Source organism: Aythya fuligula, chromosome 2, assembly GCF_009819795.1.
Source record: "Aythya fuligula isolate bAytFul2 chromosome 2, bAytFul2.pri, whole genome shotgun sequence".
In the NCBI taxonomy this organism is placed as follows: domain Eukaryota; kingdom Metazoa; phylum Chordata; class Aves; order Anseriformes; family Anatidae; genus Aythya; species Aythya fuligula.
Genome location: NC_045560.1, coordinates 84,161,404 through 84,188,422, shown reverse-complemented (window position 1 = coordinate 84,188,422; position 27,019 = coordinate 84,161,404). Strand labels below are relative to the sequence as shown.

Below are 27,019 nucleotides of genomic sequence, written 5' to 3'. Positions count from 1 at the left end.
CACCAGTGCCACGGACAAGGGGACAATCACTTCCCTAGTCTTGGCCACACTATTTCTGACACAGAGCAGGATGCCATTCACCTTCTGGGCCACCTGGGTACATTGCTAGCTCACATTCAGCCAGCTGTCAAACAGCACCCCTGCTCCTTCTCAGCTGGGCAAGTTTCCCAGTTGCTATACTACTGCATCGGGTTGTTATGCCCCAAGAGCAGGATCCTGCATTTAACCTTGCTGAATATCACGCAATTGGACTCAGCCCACTGATCTAGCCTATACAGCTGCCTCTGCAAAGCTGCACCTCACACACCGGCAAGCAGTCTCACATAACCTTCCCATCAACTCATCAAGTGCTCAAAAATTCTCATATTGATTTCACTTAATGGTCTCACTGACATTCTTGGCATAGGAAGCAACTTGATCACCTGTTACTACTATTTCTTTTAGGTACTGTAATCTTGAGGAAAAAATCAATTAAAAATCTAAACCAGGCTGACTTGAAATGTGGGTATTTACATGAATATAACCTGCCCTAGTTTTCACACAGATTAGGCGTTCACAATTCCATCTGATGTAAATAGGAATACTGTATCTCTGAAAACTATGAAGAGTCTCAAGCAGGGTACTTGCACTCAAGAAACCGCTTCTGAATTTTCAGTAGAACGTAGCCTGAATGACCGCTGTCAGAGAAGCACAGCAAAAGGCAAACATCTGACATAATCCTTGGATAAAATGCCAACAGAAGTTGAGAGCGAATGCGCTGATTAAAGCAGACAAAGCAAGAGAGCCTGTTGTCCACAGCTTGGTCTTGCTTCTTCTAGTCTATGTAAGCTGGTTTTCTGTATCTAACCAATATTCTCCTATGAACAATTTGGCTGCGATAAGGAAATGCAACATTGTGCAAAACGCAGACTTGACAGCCAAGAGAGCTCAGTCCTTCAAAGTACAGAAGAGACAAAGAAATCAGAGGCAAACCTCAAACACCATTGCTATCGTGACCTTGTTCCTGACCTGCACTTCGTGATCTTCCCTGGTGGTTTTCCTGACTGTTAGCTCAGGCTCTGCTGGCCATGCCAACAGGCACCAGGCTACAGATAACAGGCTCATCACTACACTGTTGCACTTGCTCAGTGCTCAGGGCAGAATATCTCTGGAGATTCAAATGCCCATGGCAATTTGCAGCATGTTCCACTTGGAAGACCACTGGGTTTTTCTTCCTTTGTATGTCACTGTTATATTTGATTATATTTTATACAGTGTGTCACTGCATACGAGCGTTTTTTGCAGACACAGTTATCTCACACTGGCACTCTGTTGGTCAGAAATCAAATCAGACAGTTTGGACCAGTGGGCTTGTAGAGATAACCAAGAAGTAGCTTTCAGTTGTCCCACCGGAATCAGTAACCACAGTTACTCCACCCACAATTAGTAACATCCGGGAATACCTACACAAAGCTTCACCCTGAAAAAGCTAAGTGACTCTGCTAGATCATCCAGGCTCCAGCATTTGCTGCTTAGTTGGCTCCTCCTAGACAGCGGCACAAAGGAAAGTGCTTCCTCCCAGACAACTCTCACTAAAGGTCACTGCACTTTGGATTGATTTAAAATTGCTGTCTTGGATTATATTACTCCTTTAAAATGATACACGTCTCTTAAGGCTGCTCACAGTACCGGAAAAAAATAATTCCTAACCTATTCACCGTACTTACTGTTTACACAATTCATAAAGTAAAACTGTCTTCAGTGATTCCCCTGACTTTTAAGAACTACAAGAACCACTAAATCTGGAAGACAAACACCACAAATAATAAAAAATCGCAGAGCTGTAATTACGGAGCAGTCCATTACAGAATTACAGAAGGGCTGATAATTGCAGGGGACCTCTGGAGTCATCTGTTTCAAACCACGTCCAGGTGGCTACTGAAGATCTCCAAAGAGGAAGACAAACCCTCTGGGCAACCTGTGCCAGTGCTCCATCATGGCACAGTAAAGAAGGCCTTCTTGGTGTTTATACAGAAAGAATCTCTCTTGCCTTCCAGTTTGTTCCCACTGCCTCTCATCCTGGCACTGGGCACCACTGAAAAGAGCCTGGCTCCATCTTCTTACACCCCCCTTTAGGTATTTTAGCCTTCTCTTCTCAAGCCTGAACAGTCCTGGCTCTCTCAGCCTTTCCTCATCAGAGAGGTGCTCCAGACCCTTAATCAACTCTGAGTCAAGTACAATTCTTACTGTATTGCAAGTTTATCTTGTGTACTTCATGAAAACAAAAATTCAACTGCAAGGGTGGGATTGATATGCCAGTTACAAACAAAATTTTTTTGAAGATTAATGGACTTTACTGGTACATACAAATAAGATCTTTTCTTCAAAACATTTTATTTTCATGTAGTTTGATGAATTTGGCTCACAGCTTTTCACTTAAGTGAAACTTTTAAGTGCCAAAGATAGCTCCATGTAGAGCAATTAGAATTTTTGAAGTTGAGACATATAAAAGATTACATAGTATTATTCTGCAATAAATACCAAACATAACCAATGAACTACAAATAAATTATAATATACACATTTACTTTTCCCTGTGGTTTACGATCAACTATGCACATACACATTCCTCTACAAAAAGCAGAATAGGAAGTTTCAGCAGTAGAACACTTGCATCCCCCCAAAAGTTTGGGATTTACACAAGGTTTTAAAATTACTACCTAGATAAAACAGTTTTTACATAGCACTATCTGCACAACAGCATTCAATTTTCTCTTTCCTGGCATTCATGAACTTAGCTTCTGCTAAAAGAATTCAAGCATTCTAATATCCTAGCCTGCTTTGCTTAGAGGAGCTATAAGCACATAGGGGCACACTGAAGTATAGGAGTGTGTAATTAGGATACTTTTACACAGATACTTAATGGATTGACTGCCTTAAAAGACGTGTTTTTGTTATGTTTCGTAGATTGACCAGCACTAGTCTGATGAACAGCTAGGGTTCAGCCCAGGACTGAACACTGCCAGTATCTACTTGTTGAAGGATATTCTGTCAGGGTGAGGAAAGAACATCGCAAGAACTGAAAGTTAAACCAAGAAGGAACACAAAGAAAACTTTCAAAATCATCAGCAATCTTGAGATGAGTCTCCAGACTCTAAGAAGGTCAAATGACAGACTGTACAATAAAATCTATGAAGGTACTTCTTCATAAGGTCTACAATTATTAGCCACTTCAATCAAGAATCATTTCTGATCGTGCTAACAGCTGGATGGGATGCTCACCTGTGCTACCAAGAACTGGAAGCCAATGGCATTCTGCAATCCTAAGTGCCAGTAATCAAACCTGTAAATCACACACCCTCTGCCCAGCAATGTTTTAAACTGCTTCCTACTGGGATGCAGAGGAAACATTGGGAAGCATACCGTACAGACAGGGCAGCCCTGAGAGGTCATTTCATTTCTTGTTTCTCACAACTGACGAGGCTGCGTGTCAGTGCAAGAAGGTAAGTTGCCAATCCTAACAAAGCAAAGTACCTTCTAGGGCCCAGCCTCGATTCACTTGATCCAACTTTCCTGTGTATTCCTGTTCTGTACTCTGGCAGCGTAACTTCATGCATTACTCCTCACTTTCTCTAGTTTTAGAAACTTCATCCAAGATGTCTGTCCCAGTGAAAATGAATCCTTATCCATTGCAGGAACTGTTCTGAGGCACTAAAGTACTTGCAACAGAGGAACGATAATCCCACATGCTCTGCATTACGTATTCTACAAATTGAGAAATGACACACAGGACAAGGTATCTGAGAGAAAAAAAAAAAAGGTAGTTTAACAACACCATACAGATTGGCTAAGGATTGTTTTCCAGAAATAGATAATTCTTGTAATTTATCAAGTAAGGGAAGGTTAAAAAAAAAAAGGTGCACACCAAAAGTCACATGAGGTGACTTCAGAAGGGTTGGATTCACATAACGTGATTCACTGGAACACCTCTAGCTATACAGAAGTCAGAGCATATTACTACTCAACTTTTAAAAAAATTCAACCTGATGCTTCTTGAAATATTCATGTATGACTGACAGCAGAACTCAGACAGATCCCACCGGGACTTGACTTCCCACACAGCAAAGAGGCTACTTACCCTCTGCAGGTAGAATTCTTCTCACAGGAGAAAAAAAAAAAAGTGGGGTGTAGCCCAGCTGTTTGAATAACTAGCTTCAATGGGAAGGTAAGTTGTTCTGCCACATGAAAACTGGAACTTTAAGAAGCAGGAGCATTACCACAGCTTAGAGGAGAGCCTCAGCTGATGCTTCCTTGTCAGGAACGTTCCCTCCAGCATTTGTGAGAGGAGGGCAAAAAAAAATATAAGGGGTCCTTGAGGTGATAGAAGATAGCATTCATCACACAATGGCATAAGAACACGGACAAGGCAAGATGCGTAGGTGCTTTCAGGTGTGAAACAGAAGTCTTCATATTTGAAATATAAAAAAAGTACACAAGCCCAAAAGCTTGTCTAAATTTCCAATGGTCTAATGAGATATTTCATCTGTGTTTGTAAGTTATGCTTTGAAAATATTTGTGCTTGCAATTATTTACTGGGCCTCTGCTCAGGTACAGTGAATACAGCTCACCCTGTACAAGATTCCTCAAAGCTTCATAGGTCAAATGGGACTTCCTGCAATTTCAGCAGACTGCAATATCTACCAAGAACAACACATAAAACACCATCTAACCTTTATTATCATTGCTTCTGTGTTGTCCCTATTATATACCCTTACACAGACAAATCCCAAGAGGTCTAAGTGCAGAAAATATGAGCTTCACAGGAAAAGCCGGAACAGATGAATACAAAAAAAAAAAAAAAAAAGACAGATTGGGATTTGCAGAAGAGAGGAAGAGACACCTGAAGCTAAACCAGAGAGAAACCTAACACAGAGTGCTAAGTGATAAAATACAGGCTGTAGGTGACAAGGCCAAAAAAGAGATCAGAAAGTTTTACATCTAATACTGTGTTTTTCTTGTCCTGGTGAACAGCAAACTGAACACGCCAGCAGTGTTCCCTGCCAGCAGAGAGGAATATGGGGAGATTGCGTTGGAGATTATCTCCTTCTGCTGAGTACTCACTGGACCACATCTGGAATACTGTATACAGTTTTGGGCTTCAAATATGTAACACATCAGTATAGTAGAGTGAGCTCCGTAGAGCCACCTAGATTACCAGGGCATTGGACCACTCAGCCTGTGAGGAAAGGCACAACGAACTGGGTTTGTTCAGCTGCTTTGGGGGAAACCTAACAATAGCCTGCCAATGCCTACAAGGAGGCTATCAAGAAAATGGAGCCATGCTCTAAACAGCAGTGCATGGTAGCAGGATAACAGGCAATGGGCATAAATTGAAACGAGAGGTCCACATGGGCTGTAAGGAGGAACTTGCTCTGAGGACAGTCGAGCAGTGAAACAGGTTGCTCAGGGGGATTCTGTGGGCTCCGTCTTTTCAAGACCACACTGGATATAGCCCTGAGTATCCTGGTCTGATTTCATAGCTGACTCTGATTTCAGTCCAGACTTGAGGTCCTCTTGAACATGAATTATCCTATAGTCCAGAGCCTGGAGCATGGTAGTAACACACTGTAGTTCACAAGAAATTTAGAAGCATAGTACCCTAAACCAACCTACACCAGGCAATTTGGTTCCCGTGATCAACAACAAACCTTTAACAAAGCTGATAATAGCTAATGAAAGCATACTGTAATCAGTTCCCTGCTATTTATCTCATCAACAGCTATTTGCCTTCATCTGTTCCCCTCCAGCTTGGCAATCCGCAGTTGAGAGATTTTTTGAAGTCTCGCCATTGCCTTTGCTGTCAGCACACACCTGTAATCAGCTCCAAAACGCAACTTATGCTTCCATTTAACAATAGTCTGAAAAAAAATAGACAGGTCTTTCACAGCTCCTGCTGTTTTTATAAGAAAATTGCTAAATCAAAGCTCAGTGAAGGTTAAACAGATTTATTTGTATTAAGCTTAGTTTCACCTAGTAATATTATTCAGGCTACCTGAAATCCCTCTTGCAGCAGCAGGGTGAGTAAAAGGAGGATAGCTTTTGTTCTTCTGAAGATCACTTTTCAAGGGTTGAAGGACTGCACACAGATCATCAGATGTTAAGTCTGCATGGGGTCTGCGTGCTTTTAAAAAACAAACTGGAGAAATCTGAGAACAGGTTTTATCACACATCACCATAATGACCATCACAACAATGAACATCTGCAGTTTCTTATATTCACTGTAAGTATTTCTCACTTCAGCCAGAAGAGTAAATGATAGCAGCAATGAGCTGTCATCCTCTGCACTGGCCAGCACTGCATGAGGTAAGGACACTGCTAGTACTTTGCATCTAATTCCTGGCCACATAGTAGTAGCAAAATTAGAAGCAAATAAGCTTCTCTGCACTCCTTTCTGTTCTTCAAGTTTAATCTCTTCTGCCATTCCACTTTGAATATTGATTTCAGTCTCCTCCTTCCTTTCCCCCTTCCTACCTAGCTCCATATAAATTTCAGCAGGCTTCTCACTCACTAGTGGGCCCTCTGCACTATTGAGTACAGTTCAGGTCTCATACTTGAACAGCTTCACCTTCCCATTATCTTTTCAGACAATTACAATCTCTTCTTCCAAGTGCCCTGAATCTTGCTTTCGTCCTAGAAAGACACTCATCCCCTCAGGACCTTTAATTCTTCTCCTTATTAACAAGCTCTGATAAATCGCTGCTTGGAGACATTAGGCCCTGCATATTTCTACAGCCAGGATCCTCTGCTGATTTACATCTTGTTGCAGACGCAAAGTGGAAATTCAGGAAGTGGCACATTTCTCTGCTGCCAATAACCAGTAACACTCCTAAACTGAAAATTTAACAGATTGCAAAGAAGAAGAAAAAAAAAATAATTCTTCAGGAAGAAACAAATGCCTACATATATTTATTTAAATGTCAATTTAACTTGACAAGTTGTGCTAAAATCTTTCTGGTACTGTTGTGCAGATGTGGCCACTATCACAAAGCAAGAGCTGATCAATGTACATTACTTCTTCAGGAAAACTAAATAACTGGTGGAACAAAGCAAAGATAAGAAACTAGTGGTAAAGGTAAAGGCAGCTGTCTTCAAAGACAGCACTTAATCCAGGTTGGTGCCTGAAGTCTTACTTTGCTGAGAAAACACTGTGCTTCTAACTTCAAAGTTGGTCTCGCAGAACTGTTTTGCAAGATTCTTTTCATTTTGGAGAGAACCAAGTGCGTTCCGTGACTGACTAAAAGGTAATGCCTAATAGCACTCGTATGAAGAGATCGCAGTAAAACTGATTACTCATTCAGCTGGTTCCAAGCTTACCTATACCAGTTGCCAAGCAGTTCTTTTCAGTCTCTGGTTTGATCAGAGAAAACGGCTTTGTTGTCCTTTTAATTCCAACTGTAAAATAAGCTTGCAATTAGTTCTTTAAAGTTCAAGTGATTCTAATGAAATCTCTTATGACCAAAAATGCAAATTAATGCATTCTACATCTTGATAGTTCTACATCTTGATAGTTTAGGGAATTCAGATTGTTCTCTGTCCCAGATACACCAAAGGAAAGGAAACACGAACAAGACCAAAAACATAGGGCTAAACATACTAATATGTCACCAGAACTAGCAGTATTTTTATGCTTGCGCTAGTTAGCAAAGATTACAAAACAAAACAGTTTTTAAAGCCTTTGATGAAAAGAGTACAAAAACTTACATTATTTCTACAGAAGTGCAATTTATAGGCACTCATTCCTGAAAACATGCATGTTTCAGCTCTTCCTTTCTCATTAAGTCAAACAACAGTTAGATAATACAGCTGAAAACAATTTTGGTACCCATGTATTGAGTTTCCCAGCACATCAAGCTGTCAGCCTAACAATTAGTTTCATTTCAAATTAAACCTGACAGGCAGTTCCTTGATGAAAGAACATGTGTTAAATTAACTAAAACATCTCTTCTCTTTCGAAATACCTCCTTCACCAAGCACACAGCTTTTGCAATAGCCTCTTCCTACTAGGTGACTTTGTTCTTCCTGTCATCCCACAAATTCTTACCGTGAACACAGCAAAGCTCTAACTTACCCTTAGGTGGTATACAAAATGAAGACTTCCCTTCCTCCATCCCTAAAGAAAGGGACATGAAATCTAGACTTATGGCTCCCCATAATTCACTAGTGTAGCAGCTAATAATTTATAAAAATAGAATGACAGAGAGAACTTCTACATTAGTCTACTAAGGGAGGATGACACTATACTCTGAGGAGCTGATGCTTAACAAACACAGTGTCCTCTATACTTCATTGTTTATCCTCAGCCAGATTCATTGAAGGCAATTATCAATGCCCTCAATGCTTTTGCAGCTGAGATCTACAAAGCTGCTCCAGGAGAGAGAGCAACAAGAACCAAAGTAACACAACGAGGACAGTGGCCACTTAGCTACCAGAAATTAAGGACACTGAAGGACAGCTGTCTTCCCATATCTAAATGAAAAGAAACACTTAGAGAAATACTAGCAAAATTAGCCTTAAAGATTTCCTCTTTTTCATTTAGCATCAGCCAGTGTTCCCTTTCATTCACAGGCTCATCTTGCCTCAGGAAAAAGTGTCAGACACACAGCAGTTAGCAAATTATGTAAGAATCTGATAAGGAAATGTATTCCTTCTATATCACATGTAAGTTGTTTTTGTTTTTTCTTTTAGGACAGTTGATACATAAATGATACTATAAATATTGCTATTTTAAGTCTTTTTAAACCCTGCAAAGCTCTCACTTGCAATGACATCACATTTCTCAAACATGCTTCTGTCATTTTTTTGCTTGGACATCTAAAAATACAGTTAAAAGCTACCCAGTCATCTGACATTTCACCAAACTAGGAAACAACATAATTAAAGTACTAACTGTAGATATAATCTGTCTCAACTCAGTCCTTACACTCTCTTAGACAGGAAGTTCCAGAGTATCTTACAAAGCTGATCTGTCTCTTTAACAGATTTGGAGTATGTCAGATTTTTACGACCTCCTCAGAGCACTCTTACAGCACAATGCATTGAAAAATATCAAGTTCAGCAGCAATATTTATTGCATGCCAGGTACTGAAGAATAAAACTATTTAGGATTTACAGACAAAACCAAAACGCCACATTTGCTTCATTAACTTAAGTAAGAACCAACACATCTGCACAGACTACTGTTAAACTTATTGACAAAGTCAACTTCTGCATCTTTCTGCACTGAAACTCTTCCTTGCAGGTGGATGCAAGGGGAAGAGGATGATTCGCTTTCTGGCTGCAGCCTAGATTTGAGTAATTTTATCTGTTAACTAGCATAAAATTGTGTTAGCCCATGATTAGGGCTCAAAGGTTAAAGCTTCTAACAAAAGCAGAGCTCTTGCTACAGAACAGAGAGATTCAAGTATTTTATCAGTTGTCTTACCCTGCTCACAGCACACTATTTCTAACTCCATCTTTCTTTCTTTTCCTACTACCATACCAGAGACAGGAATCTAGCAAAGATGGCAAGGTACCACATGAACATTTCAGACAGTAATCAGACTGCAAGCATCTCAGAAGTGTTACCATGTGTGAGGCAATACAGAGACTACAGTGCACTTGAAGGAATCTTTATCAGCTTCTCACATTGCTGTGATGCATGATCATAAAAAATTCTCTACACATAGATCAGTTTGCTAGGAGACCTACCAAAAAAACTTCAGTCATTTCTTTCTAGCTTATCTGAGAATGGACACATGTTCAATATTTTTATGTTCACTGGATATTTGTCTTGTGTTATGGAAGAGGGCAAATAAAAGCATCGCACATCACCTCTCGACCTGATTTACTGCTACTTCTGTTAGGTCCTTCTTATTTCATAGTATTACAGGATAGACTGCAAGGAACTTGCAGCAGAAGGTTGGGCTGGTCACTTCCAAGTGCTGCAACATTACTGTGACTTGACCTGTCAATTTTTGCATACCTTCAAGAAGGATTCTGAAAATCTCCAGACATCTTCGGGGCCTGGACACCATCATCATTACAGATTATCTTTTTCCCCCCTCTAATACCTAGTCAGATTTTCCTTTGCTGCCATTTGCAATCCTTGCCTCTCACTGTGGACTGCTGGGAAAAATCCACCCCCATCTTCTCTACAATCACTCATTAAGCTGTTTACTTAACAGATAATGCAGTGATCAGGCTCTCTAAAAGGGAGAGCCTTTGCCCATGAAGGCTGTTTCAAATGCACTTTGAAAATATTGGTACAAGATACCAATTTGTTTCAACCAACTTTTTTGTTTGTTTTGTTTTTACAACCTTTGTTAGTGAAATTTTTGAGTATAATCACAGAATATCCCAAGTTGGAAGGGACCTACAAGGATCATAGAGTCCAATTCCTGGCTCCACACAGACCACCCAAAAATCAGACCATGTGTCTGAGAGCACTGTCCAAATGTTTCTTGAACTCCAGCAGGCTCAGTGCTGTGACCACTGCCCTGGGCAGCCTGTTCTAGTTCCTGATCACTCTCTGGATGCAGACCCTTTCCCTAACCCCCAGCCTGACCCTCCCCTGTCCCAGCTCCATGCCATTCCCTCGGGTCCTGTCACTGTCCCCAGAGAGCAGAGCTCAGCGCCTGCCCCTCCGCTCCCCTCATGAGGGAGCTGCAGGCCGCCATGAGGCCCAGCTCGCTGACCTCTGCTCCCAGGCAGACCCCAGCCCTGACCCACCACCTCACCTGGCTGCAATGGGAGCTGCCCCAGGACCCCCTGTCCCTGCTGTGGGACTGGGGGCACTGCCTTGCTGCACCGTGGCAGCTCCAGGCCAGGTATGCACTTTGAACTGGGAGGTTTTGGCTTGGTTCCCAGCACGCAGTACGAGCCACATAACAAGCAGGCTTCCAGCACTTGCTTGGCTAGCACTCCCAGAGGTAAGAGGCCAAACGTCTTCAGAATGCAATTCTTGCCTCAGGAAATGCTTCTATTGCCCTAGCTTAAAAGGATTTACTTTCTAACGATGTTGGAGAAGTGTCTCTGGTCCCAACTACTATGTGAGTAAGTGACGGACATCAGTTCTGAAAAGTTATAAGATTGTCTGTAATTACTAGTTCACGAGTGCTACCACAGAAGTCAGTGTTTACTCTGCCAATCAAATAGGAACACTTTGAGGACACTGTCTCCAAAACATCATTTCCAAATTATTTCAAAATGCCTTGCAACAGATGCACCAGAGACTTGCACCCTAAATGAGAATTATCACACCAGGAGTGCACTAAGGAGGACACGCAGAGAAGCTCATTACCAAGTAGCAAGTCATGAACATCAAGTACCAAACACTGAATTACAGCAACTGTATTCCACATGCATATTTTTAAGGTTTCTTCACATACACTGGCATTTCATCTATTCCAACAGTTTACTTTACGGAAATCAAAGTACACGAAGGAGTACAGAACCAAATTAAACTTCTAGATCAAAAACATCCATGCCTTGCCATCTATCCAAAGACCGACTAGCTTCACTGCAGGATTTATTTGCAGAGACTATGCTAGTTAGACTAACATGATACTTAAGTTTCTCATCTATATTTATCAGGTTTTCTCAGTCTTCAACTGAAAAAACAGACAAATCTGTACAAAACCTCTGCAAGATTTTTAATTTTTTTTTTTCAGCTACTCTAACATTTCCTTCCTTTTCCATATTTCGAAAGCTAAAACGTGATGTTAGGGTTTTTTTTGTTCTCTTTTTAATCAAGCTGTGTTTGGCAGATCATGAATCATCAACCAACACTGCAACTCATACCTCCCTTTATCTTAAAAAAGAAGAAATCAAACGAAATTGTATAAATTGAGGCTCCTATTCCCTTTGCTTTAATGATCATTTTCATTCTTCTCTCTTTTCTGATACAAAAGCTCAGTCTGTACTTATGCATGTGACTGTAGTCTGAAAAAAGAAGGAAAGAATTAATATTAAATTTATGCTGCAGATTAAAGATAATGGAAACAAATCTAAATAAAGCCTAGATGAGTTAAGGTGCTGACCCACGTATTGATGTGCCAAAACCGAAGTCAAGGAAGAACTCACCGGCAATCAAACCTAAAGTTTAAGAAGAAGAAAAAAAAAAAACTTGTATATTGTTTTGTATTAAAGAAAACTCACAGCATCTAAACCTAGAGACTATGTCTTGGAATTTGGTCATACTCCACAGCAACGAAAGCATCTCCTCTTTCAATGCATTAGCAGTCCTAGGCTTACAGTACTGCATACATGCTAAGGAATGAGTCCCAAAGAAACTCGAACTCATTAGAATTAAGATTTATGTGAATCTTGCTTAAGTATTTTTTGCTAGTTGCAGTTTAACAGGATGCCTCTGACCAAACTGCAATCGTATAAATATTACAATAAAGTCAGAAGGCAGCAAGTCTACTGCAGCAAACGCCTTCCTGGCAAGTAATCTGCTGCAATGGAACAGCTAGCTCTATCAACTGCAACAGCAGACTAAATAAAACTCTGATGATACAGCAAGTGTTTTCAATGTTTTCTTTAATTCTCTCATGCCTTTCTGGCTTCTGGTACCAGTGTCCTGGAAGCAGCTGAGTGAAATTCCTTTCTGTTTTGCCCAATGACAGTTTTTTTTTTTTTAAAGATAAATCCTAAGTTTATTTTAATGCTCAATTGCTTCAGCATTCAGTGCCTGACACAGTTGAGGCAGAAGAAACTTAACAAGGGAGAGGAAGGTGCTACTTGAAAAACTAGAGCCCCCCTTGGCACACATAGTGTCAGTCACACCTCCTACTCATTTTTAGCTCATGGCAATTTCACTTCAAACATAGGTTTTTGATTCTAAATAAATGAATAGCATCTGGTCCTTTGGCAGCTTTTTCTTCATAGAAATTCATACCTTTAGCTTCAGAAAGGCCCCCAGAGTTGCCGCATATTTAAATAACAACAATTTGGGCTTAGTTGGCATAATGAAAAACATTTGATTATACTGTTGGGTTTGGAGATTCCTGTGTGTTATAATGCCTATGTAATACATCTTTCAACATTGTTTTCTGCCTTCAAATTAGCAGAGTGACCTTCATTCCATGTATTGCACTACTTTGGAAAGAAACCAAGAGAAAAGCACAATGCAAAATAACTGCTAAAGTTATTGGCTTAAGGTATTTTACTTTTTGTACAGACACAGTGTCGTGCTAAATAAGCTATGTCACTCAAGGCACTACTTCCCTTCAGATCATTTTACTCCCGCATATGACTAAGCTTTTCTCACTTTCTTCATCACACAGAATACAAATCACAGGCTTTCATTCTTCTAAAATCATTTTCTTATACCAGCTTGGCTGACAATTCAACTCAGCTTTCTAGCTAATTTCATAAGACAACATATGTTTCTTTGGGACTGAACCCTGCTCTCACTGAGATGGATGGTGTATCTTCTTATTCACTTTGAGGGGGGGAAACATCAGATCTTTTCTTAGTTCTTTTCACACATGCACACAGTACTTGGTGAATATGCAAAGAGCTATCCATATAATACCATAACTAGCACTTACATTGATGGATTTATCAACTTACTGCTTCAAGCATCAAGAAATACTGGAAGCACGCAACAGTGTTTCAGTAAACTCATATCTTTCTGTAAGAGAATGCTTCATTCACAATCTCGTTTAGCTTCTCTTCCATTCCCAACATGCACAGATGTTTTCACTGAATCAGAGATATTCACAAACTCTTTTCTTGCTTTACGAAAGTTCTGCATTTGAAAATCAGTATTATGTATGCTATTTTTGTATTTATAGTTGAATCTATAACCATACATGCACTTGATAAGGTTCAACACAGGTCATGGTAATTATTTTGCTACTTCTCCTAGTGACTTGTCATCTGGAGAAGGTATTGTCCTGAAACAATTGCATGAACATTGCTAATACTGTTTTTGTTTTCATAATTAAACAAATTATGCATGGATTAACAGATGCTCAAGCCTAATAAAGTTAATCATAAGCACTATGCAAAAGATTAAGACATGAAAATGAAGAAGGAGGTGGGAAAATATGTTGAGAGCAGTACCACTTATGGAGAGGAGAAGAATGTGATGTGTAAGAAGCTGTTCTCTTTACTGTGAAGCAAATTTAAGACTGAAGTAGAGATGAAGAGGATGGGGGGATCAAAACAAAACAACATAAAGTACCATCTTTTGTGAAAAGAAAGATGTCTTTGAGAAGTTGAAAGCTACTTTCCCTCACTGTGCTAAGATGTTCTATTCTCTGCTTAATAGTATCACAAAATTATAGTTGCAGATTTTTGCAGCCTTTTTGCAGCAGAACTTCCTTCTACTCTTTGGAATATTTAACCAAGTAAAGAAAAAGTTCAAGTCACAGCAAATTCTTTTATGAAAAGGAGATAATGCCCAACGTTTGCTGAAGCTTGCATCTTTTCCAGAAACTGCAAGCATGGCATTTGCAGCCAGGTTGCGTTTTCCATTGCATTATCCCCAGACATTTCATTCTCTAAGGCTAACTGCCTCCAAATTCCATACCTAAGTAATCAGAGCTAAAAGACCGAAGACATGAATAAAATCCTCAGGAGTCATATCCACTGTACCCATACAGTTAATTTAAATAGTTTTTTGGTTTTTTGCTTGACCATGTGAAAACTCACTCTTTGTACATAAACTTTGTATCAAGCCAACCTAGCTTGCAGAGGTAACAGAATGAGGCCCCCAAAAGATCAGGAAAAAGAGTGGTAAAAGAAATGTGAATACTGTCAAAGAAAAGAAACTGCATGTAGATGACTAATGCTTGTACATACTATCAATTTACTCCTTCAGAGCTGTCTCCACTAGCACAGTAGCACAAGGGGCCTCTTAAGGCAACAAGGTGGCACTGTTGCCAGAAAAGGAGTCCCAGTCAATCCTCGACCTACCCAGAGATTTTCCTCTCAAAAAATTAAAGCAGATGATAGAGCCTGTCCTACTCCACCTCTTAAAAAAAAAAATTGTTTTGAATATTCGCTACACTAAATCAATGCCCATTTTTCCAGCGTTTTGTTTTTATAGATATAGGAACATAGAGTTTGTTCAAGTGTATGTTGGTGAACTAAATGAGACAAACACTAATGCGCTATTCATTCTGAGCATGTGCAGCAGTGCTACACGTTCACAGGGCTCTGGTTTCTGTGCTTAACAAGCTGTAAATTCTCTCTCTCTCTTTTGTTTTTAGTTAGAACTTTCAAGGTTTCCTTCTGTCAAGCATCTCTGTCTCTAACACAGACAATATTAGCACAAATTGGACTGAAACATCTTCACCCATGATGTTAATTACCTCCTACAAGCCAGTGCAAGTGAACTGAACACCAGATGTCATTTCCAGTTCCTGGCTACAGTGAATGGCAGCTGCTTCAAAACTGAAGGGTCAAGACTTAGACTCTACAGCTCCTGCCCCAGTTAAAATAACCAGAAAAGGGTGAAGTAACAAGGAACAGAAATAATTTCCAGCCTTCCCATATTTAGGGTGTAAAGAAGTATACACGTCTGCTCTAATGGCTTAGTTGTATCATATTTTTTTTTTCTGTCAGAAGTTTGCATAACAAGGGACACTACATGGCAAAAAAATAAATATTTCAGTGACAGCAGACTCTTCAGTGGCAAATGAAAAATGGAAATATTGCCTGCAGCTTACTTCTTGTCAGTTACAAGAAGGCTAAGCGAGGGAAAGGAAAAACAAATTGATTTCTGAATGAAAGTATAAAGCCACAGCCTAGACTTAAAAGATTTCCACTGCACTTCTGGAAGAAAAAAAAGCATGTGTAGCTTAACTAGAATATTCAGGCTTAAATAACAGAGAGACCTGAAGAATGACAGGGACCTTCAACAATTCCTCTCTCACTGTGAAACTGAGTAAGAACAGAGACAGGCTCTCTCTGACATATGGTCACCCATATGCTTCATTAGCATGGTTTTGCTTTTGAGTCCCCATGTTCTAGATTATCCTCTTCAATTTTTCTTGTTCTATTGCACAATAAATACAGCCAAGGCCAATACCCAGATCCTAAACTGAATTAAAATCCAGGCTGCATAATTTATTCTTTCCATAGTTCAGGGGAAAGTCAGACGTTATGCTAGATTCACAATTTCCAGGTAAGCTGAAGATACAAACCACATACAATTTACGTATGTATACTGAAATACCACTACTGCATTTATATTCAGTAATTAGATCCCTGTAATTACCCCAGTTTGTATTAGAAATACAACAAAAGAAAAGGAAACACTCTTTAGTCATGAATGGCTTTGCAGTTTATCCTGTTTGTTACAGAACAAAATGAGCCAGATTTGCTTTACTTTTTCTGAAACCATCCAGATACCAATATATGATTATAGTTTCTTCTTCCTGAGGTCCTGGAGTGACAGTTAAATGAAGCTGTTGTGCGAAAACTGAACGAGTAATTCTTACGTCAAGTTATCTGCTTTTCAGTATTTATTATGGCTACAGGCAGATTTTGGCACAGGACTGAGCACGACGTTACAAATCTCAGTTAAACATGCATTCTAATAAAGTCCTGAATTACGAGCAGCCTATTTGTTCCAAATGACAAACAGTCCTGAAAAATGACGGTTTCTACTCATAACCCTACTGCTAATTGTTTCACCTTCATCCAGTAGCACAAAACTTTCCAGCAGTATGTAATCAGTATGACTGTCAATCAAAACTGCAGCCATATCTGGTGCAGTTTTTTTTTTTTTTTTTTTTTTTTTTAAAAAGTCAATGCAAGTCTTAAGCAATTACAGAAACACAAGAAAAACAATACATGATCACACCAAAGTTCATCCAGACAGTACACTATCTCCAACCAAGCTGATCAAAATCATTGTGATCAAAAATCACTGTTGTCCTAAAGAACATGTGGGCCACAGACCTCACTCACCCTCACATTCAAGTTCACTGCTGACATCCTGACCACAGTGGTGCCACTGGTTTTGGATGCCATGAACACGTGATTTTTAGTTTACCTAAATCCAGCAATGCACCTCTTCCCTTCCTTCACTGTGCTCTTCTCCATATAATCAGATCCAGCGATTCCTCTAAGTAGAACTTTATTTATAGCAGACATATAAAAATACTTCCATTACCATTCAAGGCTGAGAATTGTCTTGTAGGAAGAATTTAAAATTAGTATAAGATCGTCTTACCACATATTGTTTTAAGGAATCACAAACCGCCACGATGACAAGTCAACCTACCATAAAACGGCAGGTTGTCATAACATTTTTATTTTAGAAACCAAGACCGAATAGAATACTTTGCAAAGTAAATTACAGTAACTGGATTGCAAGGTGTTAAGTAACTAAGAAAGAATTATTTAAGATCTACATGGTGAATGTTATTTTAAAGGCATCTTTGTCACTGCACTGTTAGTTACTTCAGCTACCTGTCTCAGCTTTGCTTATATCAATGCTAGGAACACGAACCCAATGCCTTATTCTGCAAAAACACTGCAAAAACAATGTTCTCTGTCTCAAAAGCAACAGGTACTTTTATGAGCTCTAGCTGAGAAAGCTTTTTCACTCAGCAACTATTTAGATTCCCATGCTGATGTGCAACCTCAGACAGGACACATTCTTAGAGTTCCCAGGGAATTTTGAAAGAATTTGAAATCTGCTGCTGCAATTTATTGCCATTTCCACTATTCTGTCCTTAACTAAGCCTACAGTGAGATTAAAATAATCACTAGGTCAATCTTAGCCTCCCTCTTAACATGCACAAATTGTTACTGTGTTTTATTATTTTTTGTTGTCAGCTGACAGTATCACCTAGTAAGAACTGCTTGAAGGTCTACTGTTTCTTTTGACTTTGAATGCAACAGGGAGCACAGATTGCATCATATCAAAAATACTACCTTAAAATTGTTGTCTTAAAATGGCAGACTGAAAATGTAACAGGAGAAAGTTAAACATCTGCTCTCCTCCTCTGCTTAGCAAGGAGACATAAAAGACCAGCTAGCAGTGACCAAAAGCTACACTGATGCCAGAGAAACCAGAACAGGCGGCTAGTGGCTTCTTCTACCCGTGCTGATAAACCTCTCTCCATTGGCATCAGAAATACAAATGTTTTAGAACATCACCATGGATCGCCATGAGCAGTCAGAGAAACTCTAAGGGACTGCACCTCCCAGAATGAAAGCAGAGGGCACACTGCAACCATGTAATTTAAAATTGGCCAACTGCTTTATGTACTATGGCCCATGGAATTTGCTTTTTCTGCCTATAGCTTTGATTTAAATCAAAGAAAGGAAATTCAGACCAAAGCTGTTTGTATTAAAACACATGCTCAAGAATAATTGTATGCATATGAGTGCCTAAGGGACAGATAAAGGATTATCTACAAGAAAACCAAAGTAAAAAGCAGAGTCTAAGCGTGTATTTTGACAATGAATCGATCGGATGGCTAATGCAATGGATTTTGAGGTGCAACAGCTAACTATACCCTAGTTAATGAAGTAGCTCCAGAAATCATTCAACTTTCTACTCTCCTTTAGGCACAAAAATTGCTCCTGGACCAGCTTTATGGTATTAATAGGGGGCATGTATTTGCCAACCTTTTATTTAAGACCATGGACTTCCCCTCCTAATCATTCTGTTGGCTGTGCTCTGTTTTGCATCATGGATTGATCTCGGGGCACCTGACCTGGACTTGCTGCAGAGAAAGCTGAACTCCAAGGACACACCTCATACGTGCCAGCTATTATTTGGCATCTGGAGCAGAGAACCAGGCTAACTAATCTCCAGAACACATGTGTGTGAACATTAAGTTCCCAGCACTGTTTCTTTCTGTACATCTTTTCCCTCTGTAGATTTGCTTTTACTGTGCCACAGTACTTGCCCGACCAGGCACAGCCAAATATATCAAGGTAAAACTTTAACTTTTCCCTACACTGTTTGACTGAGAGACGAAAGTGATAAACTTGTTTGAAGAAATGAATAAAGCAGATAGCTATGCTGTACTACAGGTTTAGATCTGCGAGCAGCCACAAAAAGTCCTCTCATTTGGATCCTAATGAGATTGCCTCAACACAACACCGGCATGCCAAGAAAAAGGAAGAAATGGCAGGTATAAAACATACCGTAATTAAAAGCATGCATTCCCAAATTTAACTACAAAATACAATCTCTTCCTTTGGACAAAACTCAAGTGCAATACAAACTCTGTTGCAACTTAAGTTCCACTAAGCAGAATTACAAGATGACTAATTTGGTTAAAGTTTAGTTTGCATTTAAATATATAAATTAAAATTACTTTCTCTTTCACATAAACATGTCACTTCTTTCCTATTCACATTCTGATGTAGTAAATAAATTAGTTTTATTCACAGACATTTTCACAACGCCTGTATTTTCTTACCATTGTTCTAGATGTTAAATAAGCATTATGTAAGTCTGCCTACTTACCAAAGTACAAGAATAGCTATGCTTTTTTTTTTTTTTTTTTTGCCTTGAGCAAATTGCAAGGACAAAGCAATGCTACTACATAAGGATTTGGGGTAAATATATTATTGGCTACAAAGAAAAACAATAAGCCAAGGAAAACAGAAAAAAAAAAAAAAAGAAAGCTTTTGTATAAACACATAGCTTACTTTGTCGAACCTTTCCTGCCTTCATTTCTACTTAGATTTGCCGTGTAGCAGCTGTCTCTCTTGGTATCCTCCAGCACCAAAAGTGAAATTACCATATAAATAAAAGTGGCTAATATTAATGACTTGATTTTTACTTGTCTTTGACTGCCATATTATCAAATACCACTCAGAAGAGGGATTATGAACTGAACAGCAGAAGGAATCAACTAGCACATGGCAAGAAGACTTCACGTGTGGGATATGTAGGCTGACGGTCTAATGCTTGTGTCCAAATGAACCCAGACTGTTTCTGCACAGTCTGAAATGATGTTCAGAGATTTTTAGGAAAGTTGATGTCTTTCTTTAACTGCATTTTTTTCCCCTCTATCCTTCTCTTACCTGACAGAATCATATAAAGGAGGCTTGACAAGGGAAAAATACCTAAATTCCCCAAATATCTCAAAAGAACATACAACTTGCTACTGCTTGAAATCGATTTTGATACCAGCCATCCGTACCATTTGTTTACTATCTGCAAGGAAAAACTGCTGATAACGTTCAAGGTGATGGAAATTAGCTGCAGCATATGCACGAAAACAAAATGCTCACCTGCTGGTTTCCCAGTCTTGGTCATCCTTATCTTTTTCTTCTTTGGCATCAGAATTGTGTGGGTGTTTCTGCACAATCCGCATCCCCCCTGCTTTCACTGGAAAAAAAATAATGGAGAAAGACACAACAAGTCTCAGTCAAACCAGTGTATGCAAAGAACAACACTTTTAAGGGTGACACATCCCCCTCATACACACTGTATTTTGCACAGTAATTTAATAATAATCACAGTTTGAGAAAGGGGCCCAAGCTGTTTAGAAGTGGCAAATCTAAGGAGCAGCTACTTCAGGCCTGCATCTGCCATCTCCACTCATCCTGAGAGGCAGAAGCTTGTTTTATCACCCACTTTCAACAGTTTTAGAAAACTCAACTCTGTTTTAACTCTTCCCCCCACCTCTGTTAACTTGTAGCCATCAGAAGAAACCAAGGTGATGGCTTGCATAACACTACACAAAAGTCCACAAACTCGAAAATTAAATACTCTCATAAAACAAGAAGGGCTGAGGAATCTCATTTGTCATTTCAAGTTACAAACTACAGCTATAATATAGTCATATTTTGTAAACAGCACAGTAAAAAGCAAAGCTTAGGAGGCCTGCTAACTTGCATTTAGAACAGAGCTTTTAATTTTGCAGAACAATTACCACATTTCAGATCCTTGTCATGATTTAGTTTTAGAAGTGATGCAAACACAAAAGAATCTCTCTGAGACACAAAACAAGAAGCGAAAGCAAATCCACTGATGTTCGTCATCTATCCACAGTGATGCTTAAATTTGAAATAGGAGCTAAACCCAGACTTTAACACTGCAGCTACAAAGTGGAGCAACAGGCAGGATGGTTTTGACCTGCTTTCTGTTTTAATACTGCAGGGTTTTGTGTGCTTCAGCTATTGCTATAGGTGCTTACAGTGAAACACGGGATGTATGAGGCATCTTGGTAGCTAACTGGATTAGTTACAACACTGCAACGAGTAACCAGCCAGAAAACCCCTCGGGCAGCCAAAAGTCAATGAGAACACCTACAGATGTGCTGGTTTGTGCTGGAAAGGCCACGGGCATCACACACTGCCACAGCACAGAAGTGGGTGACTGAAAAGGAGCTGAAGCAGCTTGCCTGTGTGTGGTTAGGGGAGGCTGGGACCTCTGACAGCCCTTTTGTACCCAGCCACAGAGAGATTAAGGCACCTCACTCAATACCAATCTCTGAAGCCTAGGAGCAGATGAAGTTCTTAGTTTTTAACTTAGTTTTTCAGAGCTGGGACGAGCAGACACTCCCGGGCACAGGTTTCACAGCCTGCTTCAGGGAAGGAAACAAAGGGAAAGTGACCTGCCCCAAGAAGAACCACACGTTTGGTCCCTGGATTTGTTAAAGATATTTTTAAGCTTTGTGATATGTGAAAGACAGAATTCTGATTTGATAAAGGACCTTAAAGACAAGCAATTAACAGAGGGGAAAAAAAACACAACTTCTGTAGACCATAAAAATTATGGCATTATCATGCATTGAAAAAAAAAAAAAAAACAAAAAAAAACCACAAAACGAAACAAACACGCAACGTATTAACCGCTTTTGTATTCTCTCCAGCATAAAATCTACAATACTTAAATTTGTGAAATGGTTGACATGGCACAGGGAAAGGCAGAAAGATGAGGTATCAAATAAACGTAACTTCAGAGATGGCACAAAAATAAAAATCCCTATTATTTTTTCCTGATGCAAAGTCCTTATGCATTCAAGTTGGCTCATAAAAGCAAACGCTGAATTCTGTCGAGTGCTGTCCTGTTCTAATGCCTCCATTTAACTTAATCAAAGTGCTTGATACATTCACAAGCTAGAATAAGAGCAAGACTGATCATCTAAATAGCTGACACTGTATGCCACATCTGAGACAGAAATAAACTACATCTAAACACTTATGCTTTTACAAATCCAAGTATTCATCTGCAGTCTGTAGAAAACCTATCAATTGAACTAAAAAGAGTACAAGGCTATAGAAATGATTTATTTTTAATCTACAATCTGATGGGACAGCATCAATCTGCAAAAAAAATCCTAAAATCCTTACTTGCAGCACTTGTTTTACTTTACCTTCAATATTTTTTTATTAGCAGTAGTTTATAGACTCAAAGCATTGCACAATCACTTCCTCTTAGCTCAATTTAAAATCACTTTTTTTGTGGAAGATGCTATTGCCCATCTGCCAGGTCACAAAACAGCATTTCCAGACAACACCTGCACGCTCCCACTCTGCAGCTTTTCGCCACCTAACAGAGAACTAAGGGAAACAACACCCAAGGACTTAGCACTAACTTAGCTGGCCAAAATCCCTCCCTGCCTACATAATCTATCATCAGGCCACCAACCCCTTGTTTTTGCTATTTGTCACTCGCAAGGACATCCAGCTAACACCATCAGATTTTTCTGCAGATAGAGTTACGAAGGATTAAAAAACAAATAAGCAGACGATTAAAAGGCATGATAGCAAGTGACCAGTGCAACAGGTTTGGGTCTTTTTCCCCCTCACTAATATCTACTGACATAGTCATCTAGAAGCACATTGGTGCATAATTGAATGATCTTCAGTAACCCAGGGTTACTGTGCAAATCTGGAAACTAAAAGAAGAATCCAGCTAACAAGTACAGTAATAATCTGAATGTCTGAGAACAAAAGTGAAATATTTATATAAACATCCTGTATGTGGAGCTGAGGTGCATCTATGCCACCCAAGATACAATACAGCCATACCCAATCTGGTTTCAAAAGACTCCGCCTCAGAAGAGAAAGCATCTCTTTGCCACATAAATCACTTCTGTTTTCAACAGATTTCAACCCAGCTACGTGCCAGTGTTGGGCAGAGAAGAAATGATTATATGCACCAACCTAAAGTAAAAAATGCTCCATTTGTGAGATTTTCTTGGATTAAGAGGATTCATCTATTTCTTATTTGCCTGGTTTTTACCTGATAGCTTCACAGATGCTTACTACAGTCATTTTGTTGCTTAAACGTTATTCTTAAGAGAACATGAGCTCAGATTTTCCTACAGCAAATCCTTCACGGAGCGGAAAAAGGATTTAAATAACTGAGAAATCACCTTCCAAAACACTGCCAAAAATAAATGCCCAAAACAGGAACGTGTCAACAATTGGACTGGGGGTGGGAAGACGCCAGTTCCCGCACTGAAGATGGGAACTGACGGGCCTCAGGCTGCAGTTACTGAGGGGAATCCCGGCAAGGGCAGGAGCCCAGGGAGCAGCTGCAGGTGGTGTGGGGAGCTGACGAGAAGCCACCAGCTCCTAAGGTGAGAAATAAAGAGGGGATCAGCTACCAGCAACAGCAGAAGTCTGTTTGCCTAGTTGCTGGATGACAGCTTAGCTTTGGTTATTAGCTATCGCTTGCCTTGTTTGCTTTGAGGGGCAGACAGGAGCGTCTTGTTTATTCTGTGACTGGCAGCCTGTGTTCCTCTAAAGGGTACACCTCTGCCAGACACCCTATTGGAAATGCATTAAGCAACCACGTCAATCGATTAATATTTAAGACGCTCTGGAATCAGTAATCATTCTCATTTTACTTACCCCTTCCTTCCTCCTAGTTTCCAAGACTTACTCCTGAAATAAGTCAGAGACAGCACCAGGTACCTGCAGAACCACCGCTGCCTGGCCGCTGCTCATTTAGGTAGGTGATGTTCAGTGTCATGGCCTGAGGCAGCCCCTTCTGGGCAAACTTCCTGGTGCAAGAGAAGTCACCCACTGTGCTAGAAATCAACAGTACAACCAAGACCTTTAGCACCTCCCTGTTTTCCTTCAGCGTAGTGTTAAATATTAATACAGAATTTATTTCTCATGAACCATATCAATATAATAGAATCTGTTATTATAAGATGCATGAAAAGCTAATATTGAGGGAAACTTTAAACAAGCCCTTCCACACGCTTAAGGGAACATACATTAGTGTCTGACAAAACAAGAATAGAAGTAAGAGTTATTATATGCCACTATTTCATAGAAATCCTGGCTTAGAGCTATTTTTTTAAATGTAGAACAAAAGCACGTAACCATTTCCATGAATCTATTGTAAAGCTTCATAAATAAACTATTAATACAATCACCTTGCTTTATTCATCCACAGTAGCTATTAGAAGAAATGAACAGCTGAAAGCGTAATTACACAGCCCTTTGCAGAGTGACTGCAAGCCATACAAACCTAGTCAGCATGGTATTATGGACGCATTGATCTTACTGACAGATGGAAATATATATATATGGGTCCCAACTTAAGCTTTATTAAGTTTCAGAACGGAGTTCAAAGCCGCTTCATGTACCCTGTTGCCAACCTGGGGTCTTAAGGTTTCCTTCCATTTCATTATCCTTTCTATTTTCAAGTGTTTTTCTTGTCTTTCCCCCTCACCCCCCATGGGAAAGATCAATGTGGAGAGGAAGCTAACAGACTGCATGCAGTCAGTAAGCGAAGGCTAACAGCACATGTGAAATACTATGAGTTTGTCAATTCAGCTTCAATTTCACGATCCAAATCTTTCCTAACTTTTATGCACGCGATTCATACTCAGTGGGGTAATACATCCCTAATTACAGAAACAACCATATGCAGCAAAAACAGAGCTGTCGAGCCATTAGTCAAGAGTTCCCCCATTTGCATCTTCGCCTTGCTAGGAATTAGCCTTTTTATTTATGAGTGCTATTCCAGCTGTATACAAGCAGTCATTTTTTGTTGTTGTTCTCAAGAATTCCTTACTTCTGTTTTATTAAAACTTCTGTGCAAACTGCCATATGGCTTTACGTTATTATTCGAGGATCTAAAACGGCTTGGGATAGAGGATTAAAACCCAGCTTCAGCCTGTGCAGTAAGTATAAACTGCCATTAGTCAGCACGTTTATTGTGGATTCTCAAAGTGTTAAAAGGACAACACGTCAGAGGGACTTTCTTCTGCCAACCAGTTCAAAACCACCCTCCTGCAGGAATGCCTTGAGGATACTGCAAAACATGGGTTGTCTCTGGCCTCAAAGACAGGGCTGGTGATCCCCTTCCAAAGCGGAATTGGTGCATACCCACAGAATACCCTCAGGGTTGCTACAGACCTTAAGAGGTACAAAGGTCTTCAGCTCGTATGTGGATGCAAGTCTTAATAGGGAAAAGAAAATACTAAAATGCTCTGGCAGCAATGAAAACCTGTATTGTACTGCAATTACAACTGAGCACTGTGCACTGGTTGTTTCTAAAGGTGGCTTGTGAAGGCTGAACTAGGCCTTTAAAAAAAGAAATTCCCCCTGTTTAAAAAACACAGGTTTTGAAACAAAACTTGAAAACATACAACAAAATAAATAACATGGTCCCAAAGCAACTAACTAGATATAGATGCCATTCATCCTTCCTCCCTGTCAGCCGATGGTTTAGCTGTGTCCTCTGGCTGCACCACTCTAACATCTCAATAATTTCTTCACACCGAAAGTGACCTGAAAGTGAGTGAAATTGAGGAGCTACAGCAGCAAAAACCATCGACATCTGGCAAATTAATTTGCCTTAATTACCTGAACCAGCTCACCAGCAGGGCAGGAACGGGCTAAGGCTGGGACAGGGCAGGCTGCAGAAGGGGGGACAACTCCGCTTTTGCCAGGGGATCAGTTTAACTCGGCTGCTGAATTGTGTTTGCCACGCACAGGAAAGCGATTACCTCTCGCTTTTTTAAAATCTATTTAAAGGAATTTCAGGTCGCTATAGGAAGGAAGCAGAATTCAGTTCGGGTACGAGGACTGCTGTGTAACAGGCAACGTTGCAAACTAGGAAAAAGCTGCCGGTGCAGGGGACTGAGGTTCCCCTTTTCATAAAGCAGCGATGAAGAGGAAGAAAACCAAGCAGCAGCAAGGCACAGCCCGGCCACACCGTGCTGCGGAGCTGCGGCTGGCCGCCCCCCCAGAGGCAGGCCCGGCTGCTCCCCATGCCCGAGCACTGCCCAGCACGGCCGGGCTGGGCAGGGGCAGAGGCAGGGGCAGGGGCAGGGTCTGGCAGCTCGCCTCCCCCCTGCTCACCTCGGGCTTTGCCGGAGCAGCCCCTGCCCGCCCAGCCCCGCTGCGTCCCCCCCCTCCCAGCCCCGTCCCCGTCCCCGGAGGCGAGCAGCGCAGCGCAGCAAGGAGCGGGGCGGCGGCGGCAGTACCGGCAGGAGGGTGTCCGGCCCGCGTCTCGGCTTTCTCCTTGGGGGGCGAAGACATGGTGGTGGCGGTGCTGGTGCTGCTGCTGGCGGTGCTGGCAGCGCCCCGACCCCGCTCCCCGCCCCCTGTCAACGTGGCCGCCCCGGGGCTCCGCCAGGCCGCGCCCAGGCACCGTGGGGGCGGCTCCGGGCCCGGCCCGGCCCTGCGAGGCCTCCCCGGGCACGGAGCGGGGGGAGCCCGGACCCAGCCCGCAGCCCCCAGACCCCCCGCCCGGGGCTGGAGGCTCTCGGTGTTGGCAGGGCCCGGGGCTCAGCGCTTCCTCTGCGCCGTGAAGTGAGCGCTGTGAAGCCGCCGCCTTGCTGGTTTCATTTTATTTTTTTTATTATTTTTTATTTTTTTTGCGCGCGCGCGGTTTGTGTAGCCGGTTCCTGCCTCTGAAAACCGCGTTTGGGTAGCGCCTGCTGCTTTAGAGGGCAGTGCACCTTTATATTTCATCATTAAGGTTGGAAAAGAGCTCCAAGATCACCTGGTCCAGCCATCCCCCTACCACCAATGTCACCCACTGAACCGTGTCCCCAAGCACCACGTCCTACCTTGCCTTGAACACCCCCAGGG

The 27,019-nt window shown here is 40.9% G+C and overlaps 1 protein-coding gene across 1 annotated transcript in view; it reads right to left on the bottom strand.

Moving 5' to 3' along the window:
- The window catches only part of DAP (death associated protein), a 45,429-nt gene extending 18,891 nt beyond the window's left edge, over positions 1-26,538 (bottom strand). Inside the window, exons 1-2 of the mRNA XM_032180957.1 lie at positions 26,410-26,538; positions 20,240-20,336 (exon numbers count right to left, since the gene is read on the bottom strand). Of these exons, the coding sequence (XP_032036848.1) occupies positions 20,240-20,336; positions 26,410-26,464 (152 nt within the window). The 5' untranslated portion in view covers positions 26,465-26,538. The remainder of the gene's footprint in view (positions 1-20,239; positions 20,337-26,409) is intronic.
- Between the last annotated feature and the right edge of the window lie 481 nt (positions 26,539-27,019).